The sequence below is a fragment of the Somniosus microcephalus genome, chromosome 8, assembly GCF_052327205.1.
Source record: "Somniosus microcephalus isolate GS21.2 chromosome 8, FLI_Smic_1.0, whole genome shotgun sequence".
Classification (NCBI taxonomy): Eukaryota; Metazoa; Chordata; class Chondrichthyes; order Squaliformes; family Somniosidae; genus Somniosus; species Somniosus microcephalus.
In genome coordinates, this window is record NC_140994.1 from 99,320,279 (window position 1) to 99,344,654 (window position 24,376).

The following is a 24,376-nucleotide window of genomic DNA, read 5'->3' on the forward strand; positions in this document are numbered from 1 at the left end:
TTCACTTGGTAGAATAATAACAAGAGTGAAATGATTGATAAGATAACAAAGTTGGGGAGTTGTATCGGCCTATAGGAAAAAGAACTAATTAAAAACAAAGTTATTGATGAGGGACAAGGGAAGGAGCTCATTCAAATTCACCTTATATGGGGCTATATGAGGTAATACAGATTGTCATGTAACAAAAAGGTATAAAAAGTGGGTGTTGGAACAGAGATTTAGGATTCAAAGGTCTGCAGCCTGTGTGACAGGTTTGTGTCCTCCGACTAAAACTCACGAGGTTTTGTCGTAAGTACTGCTGTTAAGTGTATGTTTATTTATTGTATACTTAATACATTTGTGACATCTGGCATTCAATGTTACGAATCCTATTGATTTGAGTAGTAAATTATAAGCAAGAACATACACACACCTATCCTCTCTAACAGTGCGGGACACCATGGCAGAGCCTGGTCCTATCCTCACCAACATTGATACAAGCACGAGCCATTGAATAGTGAACGGGAGTATATACTCCCTCTCTGGCCAAGTTGTGCTGAGCTCAGTTGTATTCTTCCAACCATTGCCCCAGCTGAGATCAGCTAACCAGGGAATTGAATCTGGGACCTTTGTATGGCTTTGTGTACTTTTGGTATGGCAATGCCTTAACTCACTGGGCCATTGGGAGACATGCCATTTGAAGCAAGTTTGCTGCTGTTTGTTGGTAGGCACATCTATGCTTAGAAATTCACAGCATAAGATCCAATTGGAGTGCAAGTAACAGCAGATAGGGGTTTATCAGCCGGGCCAAACAAAGGGATTCTCCAAAGCTGAAGCTATCACGATATACTAGGACTAATGGAGGCCTTCAGTTGTTTATTTTCAGGTTTATTTGTCTCTTTCACTTTATAAAGTTTAATTTCAATTCATTTTGCTGTTTTATAATGCTGGAATTGTTAGATGTTCAGCTGGTCATCTTTCTGTCACAGAGTGTTCTGATCACGTGGACGAAAGGTTTCAAGGCGAGTGGAGTGGAGGGTTCAGATGTGGTGAAGTTGCTACGTAAGGCCATCGACAAGAGAGGGGTACGTATTATACTGAGTGAGAAGATAAACCATTGTGTCCTTCTTACTCTGATTTGCTATTCCCAGCACTGTTGCATTGAAAGGGACACTGAAGCAAGTAGACAATGGGTATTTCAAGAAACAGATAATGACAGAGCTGATGCCACTGATTTAGGATCAAAATATTGACTGAATGGTATAACTACTCATTATCCTAACCCTGTGAACTAACTTTGCTGGGATGCGATTCCAAGGGCACCTGTCATGTTCTGGTACCTTGCCCACTCTTCAAGTGTGGCCCTAGAGGCTATTTGATAGTGGAGGCATCAGGAGCAGAAACATTGGCTGATAAGTCCCTCCCTAGCCCAGGATTTCTGAGGCCAATTGTACCAGCTCTGCTAACTTCAGGAGGACGTAGACTGGTAAAATGGGCAGACACATGGCAGGTGAAATTTAACACAGTAGTGTGAAGCGATTCATTTTGGTAGGAAGAATCAGGTGAGGCAATATAAACTAAATGGTACAATTTTAAAGCTGGTGCGGTAACAGAGACCCGAGGGGGTCGATGAACACAAATCTTTGAAAGTGGCAGAACAAGTTGAGAAGGCAATTCAAAAATAATACGGGATCCTTGGCTTTATTAATAGAGGCATAAAGTACAAAAGCAAGGAAGTTATACTAAACCTTTAAAAAAACACTGATTAGGCCTCAGCTGGGGTATTATGGCCAATTCTGGGCACCACACTTTAGAGATTTACTAGAATGGTGCCAGGGATGAGGGACTTCAGTTAGTGGAGAAGCTGGGGTTGTTCTCCTTGGAGCAGAGACGGTTAAGTGAAAATTTGATAGAGGAGTTCAAAATCATGAATAGTTTTAATAGAGTTAATAAGGAGGAACTGTTTCCAGTGGCAGAAGGGTCAGTAACCAGAGGACACAGATTTAAGGTGATTGGCAAAAGAACCAGAGACAACAGGAAGACATTTTTTTACACAGCGAGTTATGATCTGGAATGCACTGCCTGAAAGGGTGGTGGAAGCAGAATCAATAGTAACTTTAAAAGGGAATTGGATAAATACTTGAATGGAAAAAATTTACAGGGCTATGGGGAAAGAGCAGGGGAGTGGGACTAATTTGATAGCTCTTTCAAAGAGCCGGCACAGGCACGAGCGGCTGAATGGCCTCCCTCTGTATCATTCTATGATTCTATGATCATTGGACTGGCTCTTACCTGAATTGGCAGCATCTGGCAGGGTGCATTTTTGGAGAAATGTGAAAATGTCCTCTCTGGGAAGAGACATCAGAATCTCTTTTTCTTTGGGTGATTATACAGTCCCAGTTGGGAACCCCACTGATGGAGAGCGCAGGTCAGAAAATGGGGGTTCTCTGGACAACTTGCATTTATATAGCGCCTTTAATTTAGTAAAACGTCCCAAGGCGCTTCATGGACGCGTTATCAAACAAAACTTCACACCGAGCCACTTATTAGGACAGGTGACCAAAAGCTTGGTCAAAGAGGTACATTTTAAGGAGGAGAGAGAGGCGGAGAGATTTAGGGAGGGAATTCTAGAGCTCCGGACTGAGGCAGCTAAAGGCACGGCCACCATTGGTGGAGTGAAGTAAATCAGGGATGTGCAGGAGGCCAGAGTTGGAGGAGCACAGATCTCAGAGGGTTGTTGCGCTGGAGGAGGTTGTACAGATAGGGAGGGACAATGCCATGGAGAGACGGCCGCACTCCCTGGTAGCATGGGATCATCTGTCAGGTTTAAACCAACATTGTTTTAATGGAATATAAAATAAAAGTGCAAAGCAGAAAGTTGTCAGTTGTGTATTCAAAATATTTATTGAATTTCATGGGATTGTGTTGATCCCCCCCCCCCTGTTTACAGTTACACAGGTGGCAGCAGCCTCCAGTACTTAGCCCAATGGGCATTCTTCATATGTCAGCCTGGCCAGTAAATATCAGCGGATTCTACCACAGAAAGCACCACAGCGGTGCTACAACCTGTCCTCACCAACATCCACACAACGAGCACCAGTGGATTGCGGTCGAGAGCAGGACACCAGGCTTGTTTTACTCTCCCTAACTTGGGGCTACTTATCATGGCTGGGATCAACCTAGATTGGGGTGGACTGAGGCCTTTCTCCAATCCACAATCGTGCAACCATGGAACCCTCTCAACTACAAATTACATTTCCCTCCTGAATGAGTCATGGAGCCAGTGTAACTATTGGGGGGAATTTTAACCCCAAAAATGGACGGATTGGGGTCGGGTGGGAGGTTAAAAAGTTATAAATCTGAATTCCGACTCCAACCCGCCCACTTCCGGTTTTAACGGAGGCGGGGCGGTCAGAGAGCCCGCTCCCAGGAGGCGGGTTGGGACTTAAATGGTGATCATGGTGATCCACCATTTCAAATTTAACTCTGGCTGGTTGGGTTTTCTGGTTCTCGGGGAACCCGCCAGATAAAGGAAGGTGAGAACTGCTGGATCCAGGAGGTAAGGCCTCTGACACACCACCACTACACCCCGCCGCCCCCAACGAGGCCTCCGATCTCCAACCCCCCACTGTCCGCCAGTCTCGGCCCTGAACCCCTTCCAACCTTCCCCCTCCGCCCCCGATCCCCTTCCAACCTTCCCCCTCCGCCCCCCCCGATCCCCTTTCAACCTTCCCCCTCCACCCCCCGATCCCCTTCCAACCTTCCCCCTCCGCCCCCCCCGATCCCCTTCCAACCTTCCCCCTCCGCCCCCGATCCCCTTCCAACCTTCCCCCTCCGCCCCCGATCCCCTTTCAACCTTCCCCCTCCACCCCCCGATCCCCTTCCAACCTTCCCCCTCCGCCCCCGATCCCCTTCCAACCTTCCCCCTCCGCCCCCCCGATCCCCTTTCAACCTTCCCCCTCCACCCCCCGATCCCCTTCCAACCTTCCCCCTCCGCCCCTCCCGATCCCCTTCCAACCTTCCCCCTCCGCCCCCGATCCCCTTCCAACCTTCCCCCTCCGCCCCCGATCCCCTTCCAACCTTCCCCCTCCGCCCCCGATCCCCTTCCAACCTTCCCCCTCCGCCCCCGATCCCCTTCCAACCTTCCCCTTCCGCCCCCGATCCCCTTCCAACCTTCCCCCTCCGCCCCCGATCCCCTTCCAACCTTCCCCCTCCGCCCCCGATCCCCTTCCAACCTTCCCCCTCCGCCCCCGATCCCCTTCCAACCTTCCCCCTCCGCCCCCGATCCCCTTCCAACCTTCCCCCTCCGCCCCCGATCCCCTTCCAACCTTCCCCCTCCGCCCCCGATCCCCTTTCAACCTTCCCCTTCTGCCCCCGATCCCCTTCCAACCTTCCCCCTCCGCCCCCCCGATCCCCTTCCAACCTTCCCTCTCCGCCCCCGATCCCCTTGCAACCTTCCCCTTCTGCCCCCGATCCCCTTCCAACCTTCCCCCCTCCGCCCCCCCGATCCCCTTCCAACCTTCCCTCTCCGCCCCCGATCCCCTTCCAACCTTCCCCCTCCGCCCCCCGATCCCCTTCCAATCTTCCCCCTCCGTCCCCCAGATCCCCTTCCACTTCTGCCCCCGATCCCATTCCAACCTTCCCCCTCCGACCCCCATCCCCTTCCAACCTTCCCCCTCCGTCCCCCTTCCAACTTTCCCCTTCCGTCCCCCGATCCCCTTCCAACTTTCCCCCTCCGTCCCCAATCTCCTGCCTCCGCTCCCGATCCCCTTCCAACCTTCCCCCTCCGATCCCCTTCCAACCTTCCTCCTCCCCCCGATCCCCTTCCAACCTTCCCCCTCCGCCCCCATCCCCTTCCTCCGCCCCCCGATCCCCTTCCAACCTCTGGTCCCCAATCATCCTTCGCCCCCCGATCCCCTTCCAACCTTCCCCCTCGCCCCCCGATCCCCTTCCAACCTCCGGTCCCCAATCATCCTTTGCCCCCCGATCCCCTTCCAACCTCCGGTCCCCAATCATCCTTCGCCCCCCGATCCCCTTCCAACCTCCGGTCCCCAATCATCCTTCGCCCCCCGATCCCCTTCCAACCTTCCCCCTCGTCCCCCGATCCCCTTCCAAACTTCCCCCTCGTCCCCCGATCCCCATCCAAACTTCCCCCTCGTCCCCCGATCCCCTTCCAAACTTCCCCCTCGTCCCCCGATCCTCTTCCAACCTTCCCCCTCGTCCCCCGATCCCCATCCAAACTTCCCCCTCGTCCCCCGATCCCCTTCCAAACTTCCCCCTCGTCCCCCGATCCCCTTCCAAACTTCCCCCTCGTCCCCCGATCCCCATCCAAACTTCCCCCTCGTCCCCCGATCCCCATCCAACCTTCCCCCTCGTCCCCCGATCCCCATCCAACTTCCCCCTCGTCCCCCGATCCCCATCCAAACTTCCCCCTCGTCCCCCGATCCCCTTCCAACCTTCCCCCTCGTCCCCCGATCCCCATCCAACCTTCCCCCTCGTCCCCCGAACCCCTTCCGACCTCCATCCCCCAATCTGCAGCCTGGTGCCACAGGCCTACCCACCCAACAGCCAGCCTGCCAGCCTCTCCGGCTGACTGGCTGTGGGCGTGAATCAGTGTTTTGAAATGCAAATCAGGCCGTTAAATTCAGCAGGGCTTGTGGGAAACCCGTTCTCACAGGTTTCCCGATCGCTTTCCAGCCCCTGCTCCCTAACCGCCTCCAAATTAAAATTCCAGACATTTATTTGGCTTCATGTAAACTCAAAAAGTTTGAAATTTGGCAACTGCATCAACATTCAACGAATCTCCACTTGGGTAACACAATTTATCCTCCTCCTAGCTCGTAGCACATAATGTGCTGAGAGTATGCTGAGGATGGGGTGGGATTTCCTACAGTTAGGAAGGGCTTTTGGGAGGGGGCAGATGAAAGAGGCTGATGGTTAAAGAGCAGGTAGGCTGGGTGGCCCCCGGAGCAAGGTGATAGCCGTGAGGAAACATGTTTTAATTCAGTGGCTCCCCTTCATTATGACTGGATCACTGCTTGGGGCTCATTTACATACATTCAGGCCCTTGAGCCGTGTGCTCAATATTTGTGCAGGCTCTGAACACTGTCAGTGCTTTGGGTCCTAGCCTGGGGGGGGCAGCGCAGAGCACATCGGGCGCAGGCAGGCCTCAAGCCTCCCTGCCTGCTAATTGTGGGTCGGCACCTGATGTGCTTCAGCCAAAACAGTATCGATCCCTGTGTGTTCTAATTTATCTATAAATTCATTCTTTTCCTGAACTGTCATCAGTGTTTTTGGCTGACCGTTGTTTTCTTTCTTCCCAAGGACTATGATGTAGATATCATGGCTGTGGTGAACGACACTGTTGGCACCATGATGACCTGTGGATTTGATGACCAGCGCTGTGAAGTTGGCCTTATTATAGGTAAGGACCTTTAATTTAATAACTTTTGGCTTTGCTACAGGACAAAGATACTCCTACTTTGGCAATGAGTCATACACACTGGAAAATCCCAGGTTCGATTCCTGGGCTGACCTCCGCCAGGGAAGCAGGCAGGGGCCTATTTAAGATGCAAAAGTCATAGCCAGATGACGTCATCAGCATGCAACATAATATTAACGGCAAGGCTGGGAGAGTCCCACACTGTCTGCTGCCCGGCATCAGAAACATGGTGGCAGGAGCCGACTGGGCAGAAGAGGCCAAGATAATGTAAAAAAAATCTTTCCCTTTGAAGTCCTTGTGGACTAGGAGGTGCAGAAATCCACCCAGATCCCGAGGGAATCCTCCCGATTCCCGAACCTGAGGGAATGCTCCCCAGACTCGTTCGCGAGGGAATCCTCCTGACCCCCATTCACAAGGGACTCGTCCCCATCCCCGATCCCGAGGGAAACGTCTCCATCCCCGATCCCGAGGGACTCCTCCCACACCCTGATCGCGAGGGAATCCTTCACATCCCCGATCGCGAGGGAAATCTCTCCATCCCCGATCCCGAGGGAAACCTCTCCATCCCCGATCGCAAGGGAATGCTCCCACATCCCCGATCGAGAGGGATTCCTCCCACAACCCCGATCGCGAGGGAATCCTTCACATCCCCGATCGCGAGGGAATCCTCCCACATCCCCGATCGCGAGGGACTCCTCCCACATCTCCGATCGCGAGGGATTCCTCCCACATCCCCGATCCCGAGGGATTCCTCCCACATCTTCGATCGCGAGGGAATCTTCCCACATCCCCGATCCCGAGGCACTCCTCTCCATCCCCGATCGCGTGGAATTCCTCCCACGTCCCCGATCGCGAGGGAATCCTCCCGCGTCCCCGACCGCGAGGGATTCCTCCCGCGTCCCCGACGGCTGGGGGTCCTCCCGCGTCCCCGAACCCGAGGCACTCCTCTCCATCCCCGACCGCGAGGAAGTCCTCCCACGTCCCCGATCGCGAGGGAATCCTCCCACGTCCCCGACGGCGAGGGAATCCTCCCACGTCCCCGACGGCGAGGGATTCCTCCCACGTCCCCGACGGCGAGGGATTCCTCCCACGTCCCCGACGGCGAGGGATTCCTCCCACATCCCCCGACCGCAAGGGATTCCTCCCACATCCCCGATCGCGAGGGCCTCCTCCCACGTCCCCGATCGCGAGGGATTCCTCCCACATCCCCGATCCCTAGGGATTCCTCCCACATCCCCGATCGCGAGGGATTCCTCCCACATCCCCGATCGCGAGGGATTCCTCCCACATCCCCGATCGCGAGGGATTCCTCCCACATCCCCGATCGCGAGGGATTCCTCCCACATCCCCGATCGCGAGGGATTCCTCCCACATCCCCGATCGCGAGGGATTCCTCCAACATCCCCGATCGCGAGGGATTCCTCCCACATCCCCGATCGCGAGGGAATCTTCCCACATCCCCGATCCCGAGGCACTCCTCTCCATCCCCGATCGTGTGGAATTCCTCCCACATCCCCGATCGCGAGGGAATCCTCCCACATACCCGATCGCGAGGGAATCTTCCCACATCTCCGATCGCGAGGGAATCTTCCCACATCCCCGATCGCGAGGGATTCCTTCCACATCCCCGATCGCGAGGGAATCCTCCCACATACCTGATCGCGAGGGAATCTTCCCACATCTCCGATCGCGAGGGAATCTTCCCACATCCCCGATCGCGAGGGAATCTTCCCACATCCCCGATCCCGAGGGACTCCTCCCACATCCCCGATCGCGAGTGAATCTTCCCACATCCCCGATCGCGAGGGAATCCTCCCACATCCCAGATCGCGAGGGAATCCTCCCACATTCCCGATCGCGAGGAAATCCTCCCACACCCCCGATCACGAGGGAATCCTGCCACATCCCCGATCGCGAGGGTATTATTCACATCCCCGATCGCGAGGGAATCCTTCACATCCCCGATCGCGAGGGACTCCTCCCACATCCCCGATCGCGAGGGATTCCTTCACATCCCCGCGTGAGGGAATCTTCCCACATCCCCGATCGAGAGGCAATCCTTCACATCCCCAAACGCGAGGGATTCCTGCCACATCCCCGATCGCGAGGGAATCTTCCCACATCCCCGATCGCGAGGGATTCCTCCCACATCCCCGATCGCGAGGGAATCCTCCCACATCCCAGATCGCGAGGGAATCCTCCCACATTCCCGATCGCGAGGAAATCCTCCCACACCCCCGATCGCGAGGAAATCCTCCCACACCCCCGATCGCGAGGGACTCCTCCCACATCCCCGATCGCGAGGGGCTCCTCCCACATTCCCGATCGCGAGGGACTCCTCCCACATCCCCGATCGCGAGGGAATCCTTCACATCCCCGATCGCGAAGGATTCCTACCACATCCCCGATCCCAAGGGACTGCCCTCCATCCCCGATCGCGAGGGATTCCTCCCACATCCCCGATCGCGAGGGATTCCTCCCACATCCCCGATCGCGAGGGACTCCTCCCACATCCCCGATCGCGAGGGATTCCTCCCACATCCCCGATCGCGAGGGATTCCTCCCACGTCCCCGATCGCGAGGGATTCCTCCCACGTCCCCGATCGCGAGGGATTCCTCCCACGTCCCCGATCGCGAGGGATTCCTCCCACGTCCCCGATCGCGAGGGACTCCTCCCACATCCCCGATCGCGAGGGAATCCTTCACATCCCCGATCGCGAAGGATTCCTACCACATCCCCGATCCCAAGGGACTGCCCTCCATCCCCGATCGCGAGGGATTCCTCCCACATCCCCGATCGCGAGGGATTCCTCCCACATCCCCGATCGCGAGGGACTCCTCCCACATCCCCGATCGCGAGGGATTCCTCCCACATCCCCGATCGCGAGGGATTCCTCCCACATCCCCGATCGCGAGGGATTCCTCCCACGTCCCCGATCGCGAGGGATTCCTCCCACGTCCCCGATCGCGAGGGATTCCTCCCACGTCCCCGATCGCGAGGGATTCCTCCCACGTCCCCGATCGCGAGGGACTCCTCCCACATCCCCGATCGCGAGGGAATCCTTCACATCCCCGATCGCGAAGGATTCCTACCACATCCCCGATCCCAAGGGACTGCCCTCCATCCCCGATCGCGAGGGATTCCTCCCACATCCCCGATCGCGAGGGATTCCTCCCACATCCCCGATCGCGAGGGACTCCTCCCACATCCCCGATCGCGAGGGATTCCTCCCACATCCCCGATCGCGAGGGATTCCTCCCACATCCCCGATCGCGAGGGATTCCTCCCACGTCCCCGATCGCGAGGGATTCCTCCCACGTCCCCGATCGCGAGGGATTCCTCCCACGTCCCCGATCGCGAGGGATTCCTCCCACGTCCCCGATCGCGAGGGATTCCTCCCACGTCCCCGATCGCGAGGGATTCCTCCCACATCCCCGATCGCGAGGGAATCCTTCACATCCCCGATCGCGAAGGATTGCTCCCACATCCCCGATCGCGAGGGATTCCTCCCACATCCCCGATCGCGAGGGACTCCTCCCACATCCCCGATCGCGAGGGATTCCTCCCACATCCCCGATCGCGAGGGATTCCTCCCACATCCCCGATCGCGAGGGATTCCTCCCACATCCCCGATCGCGAGTGATTCCTCCCACGTCCCCGATCGCGAGGGATTCATCCCACATCCCCGATCGCGAGGGATTCCTCCCACATCCCCCGATCGCGAGGGATTCCTCCCACATCCCCGATCGCGAGTGATTCCTCCCACGTCCCCGATCGCGAGGGATTCCTCCCACATCCCCGATCGGGAGGGATTCCTCCCACATCCCCCGATCGCGAGGGATTCCTCCCCGATCGCGAGGGAATATTCCCACATCCCCGATCGCGAGGGATTCCTCCCACATCTCCGATCGCGAGGGAATGCTTCACATCCCCGATCGCGAGGAAAGCCTTCACATCCCCGATCGCGAGGGACTCCTCCCACATCCCCGATCGGGAGGGTATCCTTCACATCCCCGATCGCGAGGGAATCCTCCCAAATCCCCGATTGCGAGGGATTCCTCCCGCGTCCCCGATCGCGAGGGATCCCTCCCGCGTCCCCGATCGCGAGGGATCCCTCCCGCGTCCCCGATCGCGAGGGACCCCTCCCGCGTCCCCGATCGCGAGGGACCCCTCCCGCGTCCCCGATCGCGAGGGACCCCTCCCGCGTCCCCGATCGCGAGGGACCCCTCCCGCGTCCCCGATCGCGAGGGACCCCTCCCGAGTCCCCGATCGCGAGGGACCCCTCCCGCGTCCCCGATCGCGAGGGACCCCTCCCGCGTCCCCGATCGCGAGGGACCCCTCCCGCGTCCCCGATCGCGAGGGACCCCTCCCGCGTCCCCGATCGCGAGGGACCCCTCCCGCGTCCCCGATCGCGAGGGACCCCTCCCGCGTCCCCGATCGCGAGGGACCCCTCCCGCGTCCCCGATCGCGAGGGACCCCTCCCGCGTCCCCGATCGCGAGGGACCCCTCCCGCGTCCCCGATCGCGAGGGACCCCTCCCGCGTCCCCGATCGCGAGGGACCCCTCCCGCGTCCCCGATCGCGAGGGACCCCTCCCGCGTCCCCGATCGCGAGGGACCCCTCCCGCGTCCCCGATCGCGAGGGACCCCTCCCGCGTCCCCGATCGCGAGGGACCCCTCCCGCGTCCCCGATCGCGAGGGACCCCTCCCGCGTCCCCGATCGCGAGGGACCCCTCCCGCGTCCCCGATCGCGAGGGACCCCTCCCGCGTCCCCGATCGCGAGGGACAGCTCCCGCGTCCCCGATCGCGAGGGACCCCTCCCGCGTCCCCGATCGCGAGGGACCCCTCCCGCGTCCCCGATCGCGAGGGACCCCTCCCGCGTCCCCGATCGCGAGGGACCCCTCCCGCGTCCCCGATCGCGAGGGACCCCTCCCGCGTCCCCGATCGCGAGGGACCCCTCCCGCGTCCCCGATCGCGAGGGACCCCTCCCGCGTCCCCGATCGCGAGGGACCCCTCCCGCGTCCCCGATCGCGAGGGACCCCTCCCGCGTCCCCGATCGCGAGGGACCCCTCCCGCGTCCCCGATCGCGAGGGACCCCTCCCGCGTCCCCGATCGCGAGGGACCCCTCCCGCGTCCCCGATCGCGAGGGACAGCTCCCGCGTCCCCGATCGCGAGGGACCCCTCCCGCGTCCCCGATCGCGAGGGACCCCTCCCGCGTCCCCGATCGCGAGGGACCCCTCCCGCGTCCCCGATCGCGAGGGACCCCTCCCGCGTCCCCGATCGCGAGGGACCCCTCCCGCGTCCCCGATCGCGAGGGACCCCTCCCGCGTCCCCGATCGCGAGGGACCCCTCCCGCGTCCCCGATCGCGAGGGACCCCTCCCGCGTCCCCGATCGCGAGGGACCCCTCCCGCGTCCCCGATCGCGAGGGACCCCTCCCGCGTCCCCGATCGCGAGGGACCCCTCCCGCGTCCCCGATCGCGAGGGACCCCTCCCGCGTCCCCGATCGCGAGGGACCCCTCCCGCGTCCCCGATCGCGAGGGACCCCTCCCGCGTCCCCGATCGCGAGGGACCCCTCCCGCGTCCCCGATCGCGAGGGACCCCTCCCGCGTCCCCGATCGCGAGGGACCCCTCCCGCGTCCCCGATCGCGAGGGACCCCTCCCGCGTCCCCGATCGCCAGGGACCCCTCCCGCGTCCCCGATCGCCAGGGAATCCTTCACCTCCCCGATCGCGAGGGACCCCCCCCGCGTCCCCGATCGCGAGGGACCCCCCCCGCGTCCCCGATCGCGAGGGACCCCTCCCGCGTCCCCGATCGCGAGGGACCCCTCCCGCGTCCCCGATCCCGAGGGACCCCTCCCGCGTCCCCGATCCCGAGGGACCCCTCCCGCGTCCCCGATCCCCAGGGACCCCTCCCGCGTCCCCGATCCCGAGGGACCCCTCCCCCGTCCCCGATCGCCAGGGAATCCTTCACATCCCCGATCGCGAGGGACTCCTTCACCTCCCCGATCGCGAGGGAATCCTTCACATCCCCGATCGCGAGGGAATCGTCTCCATCCCCGATCGCGAGGGACTCCTCCCACACCCCCGATCGCGAGGGAATCCTTCACATCCCCGATCGCGAGGGATTCCTCCCACATCCCCGATCGCGAGGGAATCCTCCCACATCCCCGATCGCGAGGGAATCCTCCCACATCCCCGATCCCGAGGGACTCGTCTCCATCCCCGATCGCGAGGGAATCCTTCACATCGCCGATCGCGAGGGAATCCTTCAGATCCCCGATCGCGAGGGAATCCTTCACATCCCCGATCGCGAGGGAATCCTTCACCTCCCCGATCGCGAGGGAATCCTTCACCTCCCCGATCGCGAGGGAATCCTTCACCTCCCCGATCGCGAGGGAATCCTTCACATCCCCGATCGCGAGGGAATCCTTCACATCCCCGATCGGCATCACACGATCGCCCTGAAAACCCTCTCACACTCTCTGCCGAGGACTGTTCCCACGGGTCATCTGCTGCAGCGTCCTGCAATCAAATTCCTGTTCTCGCCCACCGGCTAGATGTCGGGCGGAACTTTGAGAACTTTTATTTAAACGAGGCCCGGCTGTTCAGATCGGCAAGGCCTCCTCGTCCCTGGACTCTCCGGTGTGACGCCCGCCACCAGACCTGCGTGCACCGTTCCTGCTCGTGATTAGGGCTCACGCACAAAGAATGGTGGCATGGTGAGGTATTGGAGGGCAGTTGGTTCCTGTGATTCATACCCCAGCAAGAGTCAGCACTGTAGGGAGCACAGAAACTCCGTACTTTTATTTTAAACATAGTTGTTTTTGAACTGATAACCATTCCGTCTTGATTGATGTGCAGGTACTGGAACTAATGCTTGTTACATGGAGGAACTGAGGCACATAGACCTGGTCGAAGGCGATGAAGGACGGATGTGCATCAACATAGAATGGGGAGGTTTTGGAGACGATGGCTCACTGGAATCCATCAGGACTGAATTTGATCGGGAAATAGATCGTGGTTCTCTCAATCCAGGAAAACAGCTGTAAGTTCTCAGTTTTACTTATTTGTTTATTAACTGAAAAGCTGCTGTCTCAGGGTGGGACTTTCCTGCACCCAGTGTCAGCACAGTACCTCCAACTTACCAGGGCGATAAATGCCTGTCCTCCCGCTAGCAGCATTTTTCCATTGGATGACCAAACGGGTGTTGATGGGATCATGTTAATGAGGGAAAGTTAGCCCCACTTCTGAATTTTGTCTCATCCAAGGCAATGTAGATCAATCATTATTTTGGGACGTCCTGAGGTCATGAAAGGCACTATAAAAAAATGCCAGTCTTTTATCAACAGACAGGAAATATATTTAGATCCCCGGCTGGACACAGCTGGAGTTATGCCCTGAAAGATGCAGAACTCTGGCTACGTGACAGTAGGACAGAGGGGTGATCATTTTTTTAAAAATCAGTCACCATTTTAGTGCTGGGCTGATGTTAGTTTGCAATTTGCTATAACTACAAATTTCAGGCAATGGAGCAGACTGAATACCACCAGCACAAAATCAAATGATTTGTCAGCCTGTCACTGTTGCAAGAGCAAAGAATTTAGACAGGCTGGCTTTACTAGTGCCCAACCACAGGAGAATTTGCCATTGAATTATTAGGAGTCGCGACTTATGAGCTCATATCTGTATAATTTAACGGTACAGGTTTGAGAAATTGATCAGCGGAATGTATATGGGAGAACTCGTGAGGCTCATTCTCGTAAAGATGGCCAAGGAAGGGCTGCTTTTTGAAGGACATATTACACCAGAACTTCTTACCAAAGGCAAATTGGAAACGAAGCACGTATCTGCCATTGAGAAGTAAGTAACGCTTTATGAGTAATATTAATTCCATAATAGGGCCCTTTGCCAGCACATTCTTAGATTCAGGCTTAAACAGTGTGGATAACATACCCTGATATATTTTTTCCCATTCCAATTCCTCCTGGCTCTTGCTGGGTTACGTTTCCACAGGGATTGGATGCTCACCTGACTCCAGGACACGTGACTCCAGGATGGTATGTTGCCTCCCTGGTGCCAGGGTCAAGGATGTCACTGAACGGCTGCAGGACATTCTGAAGGGGGAGGGCAAACAGTCAGAGGTCGTGGTTCACATTGGTACCAACGACATAGGTAGAAAGGGGGATGAGGTCCTGCAACAAGGATTTAGGGAACTAGGTGGCAGATTAAAAAGCAGGACCTCAAAGGTTGTAATCTCTGGATTACTCCCGGTGTGACATGCTAGTGAGTAGAGGAATAGGAGGATAGAGCAGATGAGTATGTAGCTAAAGAGTTGGTGCAGGAGGGAGGGCTTTAGTTTCCTCGATCACTGGGTCTGTTTCTGGGGAAGGTGGGACCTGTACAAGTCGGACAGGTTGCACCTGAACCGGAACGGGACCAATATCCTTGTGGGGAGGTTTGCTAGTGCTGTTGGGGGGGGGGGTTTAAACTAACATGGCAGGGGGATGCGATACAGAGTGGAGCTATAGTATGGGGTGATGCACAGCCAAATATAGAGGAAAAAACAAGTCAGTTTGGAAGGCAGAGCAAATATGTAACGGCACAAGGGAGTATGGCAAGGCTGGATGGCATTTATTTTAATACAAGGAGTCTTACGAGTAAGGCAGATGAATTGAAGGTGTTGATGAACACATGGGAGTATGATATTGTTGCTATCACAGAGACATAGTTGAGGGAGGGACAGGACTGGCAGCTCAATAATCCGGGGTGTAGAATCTTCAGGCGAGACAGAGGGGGGTGTAACAGAGGAGGGGATGTCGCAATATTAATCAAGAAGTCAATTACTGCTGTGAGGAGGGATGATATATTAGCAGGTTCCTCTAATGAGGCCATATGGGTAAAACTTAAAAACAAAAAGGGGGCACGCACTTTGCTGGGTGTGTACTATAGGCCCCCAAACAGTCAGGGGGAGATAGAGGAACAGATATGTAGGCAAATCTCAGAGAAGTGTAGAAATAATAGGGGATTTCAACTTCCCCAATATTAACTGGGATAGTCAGAGTGTGAAAGGTTTAGAGGGTGCGGAATTCTTAAAGTACATCCAGGAGAGCTTTTTGAACCAGCATGTGTAATGATATCAGCAAATAGTGATGGTATTTGCCTGTTTGATTATGATGCCTTACCAGCATATTTGCATGTATTGATTATTTATGCCTGACCAGCAGAGGGCATGTGAGAGACAAGCAGTTTAGTTTTAGTTTCGTTTTAGATGGATCTCTAAGATGGTGTGTCCTGTAATGCTGTTAACTGAGTTGAACATACTTTAGATAGAAAGACATTCTCTTTCATGAATGAGTCGTCATTGAACCCACATACAAACCAATACATGGTGTCAGAAGTGATTGAAAGAGATGAAGAGGAAAAATCTGAAGTTAAATCAGCTCTCCACAAATTAGCAAGCCAAAAGAGAACATCGTTACTTCCATTGGAGAATAGCTAACGAAGTGAAAAATGGAAGGTTTACACCCACCGGCGAAGCTTCAGTTGACAGGTAATGTGGCTGAAAATTGGAGAAGGTTCAAACAACGTTTGGAGTTGTATTTATCAGCAATCGGAGCTGACGAGAAAAGTGATAAAATGAAAGCGTCGGTGTTCTTACATGTCGTGGGTGATGAAGCGCTGGAGGTGTATAATAACTTCACATTCGCTGCTGATGGAGACAAAATGAAGTTGGATAAAATAATGGAACAGTTTGAGGCCTACTGCATACCTAAACGTAACGTGACGTTTGAGAGGCACAGATTTTTCACATGTGTACAGAAAACGGGAGAGACTATTGATCAGTATGTGACTGAACTGAGAAACCGAAGCAAAACATGTGAATTTGGGGGACTGACAGACTCGCTGATAAAAAACAGACTGGTGTGTGGTATTCCAGATAATGGTCTAAGGGAAAGACTGCTAAGAGAGCAAAATCTAGACCTGGGAAAAGCCATAGCACTGTGTAGGGCTACAGAGACTGTGAAGTCGCAGGCAAAGGAGCTGTTCAGTGACAGTAGCTGCAACGTGGATGCAGTGAGAAAGAACGGACACAAACCGTTTAACAAAAAGAGCGCCAATGTGAAAAAAGAGGCGTGGCCAGCGAACAAAAATGAAAGGGGCAATCAAAAGTCATGTAGTCGATGCGGTACACAGCATACACCAAAAAAGTGTCCAGCATATGGTAAAACATGCAATAGTTGCAACAAAAACAACCATTATGCCCGTTGCTGTAAGAACCAAGCGCAACAAAGCAAGGTCCATACAGTAGATGAAAACGGGATAGAGGAGTTCTATGTGGATGTTGTGTCTGAAAACAAAAAAGAAAAAAGAGACTGGATGTTGACATTAAAGTGAATGACATACATATTCCATTTAAGTTGGATACTGGAGCACAAGTTAATGTGATATCAGAGACTGATTTTAAGAAAATTAGACCCAGACCAAAGATACATGGAATAAAAGTGAAAGTGACAGGATACTCAGGTACAGATATACCAGTGAAAGGAAGATGCATTGTCAAAGTGACACACAAGGACAAAGAGCACACGCTAGCATTAATCGTGGTGCCAAAGGATGTGCAAGCCATACTAGGTTTAATAGCCTGTGAGAGACTGAACCTGGTAAAGAGAGTCCTCGTTGTGGAAAGCGAAGGAGAGACAGTCTATGGTGAACTCATGCAAGAGTACAATGACCTAATTCAGGGTCTAGGCTGCCTTCCAGGAGAACACACGATCAGAGTAGATAAAAGTATGCCAACGGTCATACATCCATGCAGAAAAGTTCCGTTTGCTCTTCAAAAGCAACTGAAGGCAGAATTGGACAGGATGGAAAGCCTGAACGTGAATCAGAAGATAGATGAGCCAACTGAGTGGGTGAGTTCCCTCGTCATAGTGGATAAAAAGAATGGAAAGCTCAGAATTTGCCTGGATCCAAGAGATCTAAACAGAGCAATAAAGAGAGAGCACTTCAAGCTTCCTACACATGAGAGAAATCATGGCACAGTTTGCAAATGCAAAGTATTTCAGCAAGTTAGATGCATCATCAGGATTTTGGCAGATGAAATTGGACGAGGCAAGTTCAAGACTGTACACGTTCAACAGTCCATTTGGCAGATACAGATTCCTAAGGTTACCATTTGGCATTGCCTCAGCTCCTGAAGTGTATCACAAAACTATCCATATGATCTATGAGCACCTGGAGGGAGTTGATACATCAATGGATGACATCATAGTATGGGGAACCACGAGAACTGAGCATGATGAGAGACTGAAAACAGTGCTGGAAGCAACAAGGAAAACAAACCTGAAGCTGAATAGAGAGAAATGCCAGCTCGGGGTGACAGAACTGACATTCGTGGGAGATATCCTTAGCAGTGAGGGCATCAGACCAGATCCCAGAAAGGTGTCCGCCATTGAGAATATGCCAAAGCCACAATGCAAAAAGGACGTGCAGAGGTTTAATGGAATGACAACTACATGGGTAAATTCATATCCAACCTCTCAGAAAAGATGGCGCCACTGAGACGACTAACTGAAAAGAACATAGAATGGGAATGGAATCATGAGCATGAGAAGTCATGGAGCGATCTAAAGAAACTGCTCACAGAGGAACCAGTTCTGAGGTTTTATGACCCAGCGAGACCCATCAAGATATCATCAGATGCATCACAGAGTGGGCTCGGTGCCGTTCTTCTGCAAAAATATGACTACTGGCAACCTATTGCATATGCATCGTGCTCAATGACAGACGCGGAGACGCGATATGCTCAAATAGAAAAGGAGCTGCTCAGCATCACATACACCTGTGAAAGATTTCACCAGTTTGTGGCAGGACAAGCAATCAGTGTAGAGACTGACCATAAGCCCTTGATTGCATTGTTCCAAAAGCCACTAAATAGCTGTCCGCTTAGAATACAAAGAACGATGATCAGGCTGCAACGCTATACACTGAATGTTGCGTACACACCGGGTAAGCTGATGTATACAGCAGACACGTTGTCCAGAGCTGTTGACCCAAGTGAGCCCGCAAACACCAAAATGGATGAAAAAGTGAACGCCTACGTGGACATGATCACAAGTGCACTGCCCATAGCAGATGCAAAAATGGAGCTCATAAAGACTGAGACAAACAAAGATGAAACAATGAGACGACTGAGGAAAAGCATCTTGGATGGATGGCCCAACATGAAGCAAGACTGCTCACCTAACATGGCAGAGTACTGGAACTGCAGGGCGGAACTATCAGTGGTCAAAGACATCATCTACAAAGGAAGTAAAATAGTTATCCCAAAGAGCCTGAGAAAAGAGATGCTAAAAAGGATCCATGGAGGACATCTGGGAATCGAAAAGTGTAAGAAAAGAGCACAAGAGGTGATGTACTGGCCACGAATCAACCAAGATGTGACAAATGAGGTGTCAAACTGCACAATATGCCTGAAATATCGAGCAAGCAATCCGGTAGAACCACTAAAACCACACCCAGCGCCAGACAGACCTTACCAGAAGGTAGGCGCTGACCTATTCGTATGTCAAGGGAAGGACTATCTTGTAGTCACAGACTATTACTCCCTGTATCCAGAGGTTTGTAGACTGTACACCACCACTGCAGATGCTGTGATAACATGTATGAAAGCCATATTCTCCAGACATGGCGTGGCAAGCGAGGTCTTCACAGACAACGGACCCCAGTTTTACAATGCAAGTTTCCGACACTTTGCCACAAAGAGTGGGACTTTGTCCACACAACGTCAAGTCCTCACTTTCCACAGTCCAATGGACTAGTGGAAAAATCGGTCCAGACAGTGAAAAGACTGATGTACCAGGCAGAAGACAGTGGAACTGACTTCTACCAGAGCATGCTTGTATACCGCACAACACCGCTCGAGTGTGGTATGTCACCAGCCCAACTCCTTATGGGACGTCTGCTAAGGTCAAACCTACCCATCCCGGAGAACCTCCTGAAAACAAAAGAGGGGGAGAAAGTGAGGAAGCTCAAAGAACAACAGAAAGAAAAGCAAAAGTACTACTATGACAGAGGAACACAAAACCTACCTGAACTCCACACTGGTGACCAAGTAAGGTTCAAAGACAAAACAAACATATGGACTCAGAAGGGAACTGTCCTGAGTGAAGTTCAACCAAGATCATACACCATTCAGACAGATGAGGGTGCTGTTCTGCAAATAAATCGTCGGGATCTTCTCATGGGACCAGCCACAGCAAGTCAAAAGACTGATACTGCTGAACAACCTGATCACACAGCAGGTCAAAAGACTGATACTGTTGAACAACCTGATCACACAGCTGAGAAATCATCATCTGAGGCAACAACTCAGATTCAAGGACAATCAATCAGAAAATCCTCAAGACGCGTGAAGCCTCCTGAGAGACTCATTGAGCAAGTTTAAGGACTCTTGTTATAGAAGGAAGTAATGTTATCTTATTCTCTCTTCAAGTTCTAGTGTATTTACATATTTCATGTGAACACACCAAACAAGGTTAACTAACCTTGATAATGATAATGATAATGTAAGTTCATTAAGTGTTACAGTTAAAATGCAGAGTAATACAAAGAAAACATGTTGTTAGATATACTTTTGTTTTAAGAAAGGGAGATGTAATGATATCAGCAAATAGTGATGGTATTTGCCTGTTTGATTATGATGCCTTACCAGCATATTTGCATGTATTGATTATTTATGCCTGACCAGCAGAGGGCATGTGAGAGACAAGCAGTTTAGTTTTAGTTTCGTTTTAGATGGATCTCTAAGATGGTGTCTCCTGTAATGCTGTTAACTGAGTTGAACATACTTTAGATAGAAAGACATTCTCTTTCATGAATGAGTCGTCATTGAACCCACATACAAACCAATACAGCATGTAGAAAGTCCTACAAGAGAGGGGCCGGTACTGGACCTAATTTTAGAGAATGTAGCCGGGCAAGTGGTAGAAGTGTCAGTAGGAGAGCATTTTGGTGACAGCGACCATAATTCGGTGAGATTTAAGGTAGTCATGTAAAAGGACAAAGATGGACCGGAAATAAAGGTTCTAAATTGGGGGAAGGCTGATTTTAATATGATAAGGTAGGATCTGGCCAAAGTGGACTGGGTTCAGCTACTTCTAGGGAAATCCACATCGAAGCAATGGGAGTCTTTCAGAAAGGAAATAGAGAGGGTACAGTGCCAACATGTTCCCGTAAAGGTCAAGGGTGGGACCAACAAGTCTAGGGAACCCTGGATGTCAAGGGATATACAAGAATGGATTAGGAAAGAAAGGGAGGCTTTTGGCAGATACAAAGGACTAAAAACAGTGGATGCCCTAGAGGAGTATAGAAAGTGCAGGGGGGTACTTAAAAAAAGAAATTAGAAGAGGGGGCATGAAAAAACACTGGCGGGCAAAATAAAGGAAAATCCCAAGGTGTTTTATAAGTATATTATGGGCAAGAGGATAACCAGGGAAAGAGTAGGGCCCATTAGAGACCAAAGTGGCAATCTGTGTGTAGAGCCGGAAGATGTTGGTGAGGTTTTAAATGAATATTTTGCATCTGTGTTCACTATGGAGAAGGATGATGTAGGCATAGAAATCAGGCAGGGGGATTGTGATATACTTGAACAAATTAGCATTGAGAGGGAGGAGGTACTAACGGTTTTAGCCGGCTTAAAAGTGGATATATCCCCAGGCCCAGACGTGATAGAAACATAGAAGATAGGAGCAGGAGTAGGCCATTCGGCCCCTCAAGCCTGTTCCACCATTTAATGAGATCATGGCTGATCATCCAAATTCAGTACCCTGTCCCTGCTTTCTCCTGATATCCCTTGATCCCTTTAGCCTTAAGAAATATATCTGACTCCTTCTTGAATATATTTAATGAATTGGCCTCAACTGCCTTGTGTGGTAGAGAATTCCACAGGTTCACCACTCTCTGGGTGAAGAAATTCCTCCTCATCTCAGTCCTAAATGGCTTACCCCTTATCCTTAGACTGTGACCCCTGGTTCTGGACTCCCCCGCCATCGGGAACATCCTTCCTGCATCTAGTCTGTCTAGTCCTGTTAGAATTTTATAAGTTTCAATGAGATCCCCTCCCATTCTTCTAAACTCTAGCGAATATAAGCCTAATCGACCCAATTTCTCCTCATACGTCATTCCTGCCATCCCAGGTATCAGTCTGGTGAATCTTCGCTGCTGTATCCCAGCCTGCTGTGTGAGGCAAGGGAGGAGATTGCAGGGGCTCTGACACAAAGGCCCCGATTTTCTCCCAACCGTCGGGACTGGCCGTCGAGACCCTAATCAGCAATTATTGGCATGTTTAATGCCATTTTAAGGGGCCCTTGCTATTTTCAAGGGTTCCCCACGCTAAACACGCCTGCGGGGAACCCCGCTGATGAAACCTGGCGTGAAGCATCCCGGCTTGCTTGCTCTCAGCTGCAGGTCATTCGGGAAAGCTGAGATTTAATCGGAGAGCATTTGTATGTTGAAGGACCTTGCTGTTGCAGGCTTGGGGCTACTTGTTCAAGGCTTAGGCACAGCTGTGGAAGGTTGGAGCCTCACACACTTCTCCAATGTGATTTCCTGGGAAGCCCCTCTCGCCACCCTCACTCAGCGCTTCCTCAGCGGAGGCATCTACCAGAAGCATGGGACGCCTTTTTTTCCTTCTTGCCATTAGAGGATCTCCAGCAGCAGCAGCGGCGGCAGCAGCAGAACCAGGAACAGCGGGATCAGCAACAGGAGCACCAGGCTGCTGCTCACTCACCTGAAGCTGCACAGGCCAGAAGGGTACAGCGCTTGGAAGTGGATTGAGAGCACCTTGCTGCGCATTAGGGGGCCATGGGGACCCGTTTCTGCACTGGCAGTCCTACTCAGAAGGACTTCCATGAAGATCTGGTTTCTCTGTTCAATAGATGGCCATTGCTCCTCAAGAGATGTCATTCTCTTATGAGCACTCACCATGTTTTCCATACCCTGGTGACTTATCTCCTCCATGGAGGTTGCCAACCTTTCCATGGTGATGCGTTCATGCGCCAATGACTCCACAAAAGCTCTGCTCATGGTCGCTATGGACTCCTCCATTCGCTCCACACTCGCAGCGACCCTGGAGACAAAACCTGCCAGAGACTCCTGCATCTGTGCATGGAGATCCATCACCTCTTCTCTTGCAGATGGATCCAGAGGCAGAGGGTCGACATGCAGCGCAGCTGAGCTGAGCTGGCAGAGTCCTGCGCCCTCCGATGAGGACTCCCCACTGCTGTCCCTGTCTCCAGAATCTGCTGAGGCTCACTTGTGAGCTGTGAAACACCAGGTGACAACACTACTCTATGTCCCGAAGGTCCCCCCGAGGTCTGAGTGTCTGCGCTGGTGCTGGGTGCGCTTACTTCTGCTGACGCTGCGCCCTCAGAGGTTGGAGCTTCCTCTGAGGAGTCTGGCTGCACAGCCTCTTCCTCCTCCACAGTGGGGACGGGGGCTCTGGATGGTCCTGTGGGGGAGTAGAGGAAGGAGTTAGAGATGTGATGCCAAGGTTACATGCACATTGGAGTTGGCAGATGTTCATAAGTCCAAATGATGTAGCTTCAGAATCATAACAGCGACTCATGCTATGTCAATGAGAGATGGCAAACTATTCTGTCACCAGCTTGCGGGACTGCCCCTGTCTCTCCTTCCCCAACTTCCGCGGCCACATCAGCCCCAACAATTTCCAGCACTCCTTCCTCCCTGGGGGTCAGGTGGGCTATTGAGGGTGGTCCTCCTCCAGTCCTGGCTCGCTCTCTGTTGTTGTGAGTTCTCTTTTCCTGCAATGAGGGAGACAAGTGGAGTTTGAGTGAGAAGGAAGGAGTGAGTGTAGAGATTGCATAGCATAGATACTTAGAGGGAGACAAAGATGGTGTGAGGCTGCAAGACCAAGGGCCCTCACTGTGTGTTGTCAGCTGTGTTCAAAGCATCAGAGTGAGAGGGAGTGTGAGGGCTCCATGGTGGAATAGTTATGTGAATGTGAGCATAGAGAGAGATGAAATGGGTAAGGGTGCATGGATGTGACTGTGAAGTGGGATGTGGAGGAAGAGAGTGCTAAAGCTGAGTGCTGGTGGGGAAAGGCAATGGGGATCAGGCTGAGGGTGTTGGAAACTTCATTCTTGCTTTTCCTATACGGTGAAGGTCATGGAATCGCTTCCTGCACTGTATCCAGGTTCTTCTGGTGACTCCCAGAGAGTTCACATCTGCTGACACCTGCATCCAAGCAGCCTTGGTCTCAGTGGGAGGCCTCTTCCTGCCTGACCTAGGGAAGAGGACCTCCCTGTGGGCCCTAACCCCATCCAATAATGCCTGCAGTGAAGCTTCGTCGAATTTGGAAGCAGCTCGGGGTCTGGCACTGGCCACAGCTGCTGCAGGCTCCTCTGCCATCCTGTATGATTCGTTTGGAAGCCAACAGAGGAAGCAATGCTTGCTGTGGACCTTGAAAGCACCATGAATGATGACATCATACTGTGGGGCTTTCTGACTGGAAATGGACAATTAGCAAGGCTGCCCACACGCTGGAAATGAATTGGCCACTTGAGGGAAAATTGCGTGCAGCTGGCTGACCCATTTTTTTTCGGGTTGGAACCCCACATTTGGGGAACCCGACTATTTACCGCACGATCCAGAAAATCGGGCCCAAATTTTCAGAACCTCTCTTAGCACAAGGGAGGTGCCAGAGGACTGGAGGACAGCTAACGTAGTACCATTATTCAAAAAGGGTAGTAGGGATAAACCAGGGAATTACAGGCCAGTGAGTCAGTGGAAGGGAAATTATTGGAAAAAATTCTGAGGGACAGAATTATTCTCCACTTGGAGAGGCAAGGATAGTCAGCATGGCTTTGTCAGGGGGAGATCATGTCTGACCAATTTGATTGAATTTTTCGAAGGGGTGACTAGGTGTGTGGATGAGGG

General features: G+C 53.3%; 1 protein-coding gene across 1 annotated transcript in view; it reads left to right on the plus strand.

The window, feature by feature from the left end:
- Positions 1-24,376, plus strand: part of LOC147113721 (hexokinase-1-like) — a 151,033-nt gene that overhangs the window by 72,021 nt on the left and 54,636 nt on the right. Inside the window, exons 5-8 of the mRNA XM_085995041.1 lie at positions 969-1,064; positions 6,304-6,403; positions 13,280-13,463; positions 14,123-14,278. Coding sequence (XP_085851167.1) covers positions 969-1,064; positions 6,304-6,403; positions 13,280-13,463; positions 14,123-14,278 — 536 coding nt within the window. The remainder of the gene's footprint in view (positions 1-968; positions 1,065-6,303; positions 6,404-13,279; positions 13,464-14,122; positions 14,279-24,376) is intronic.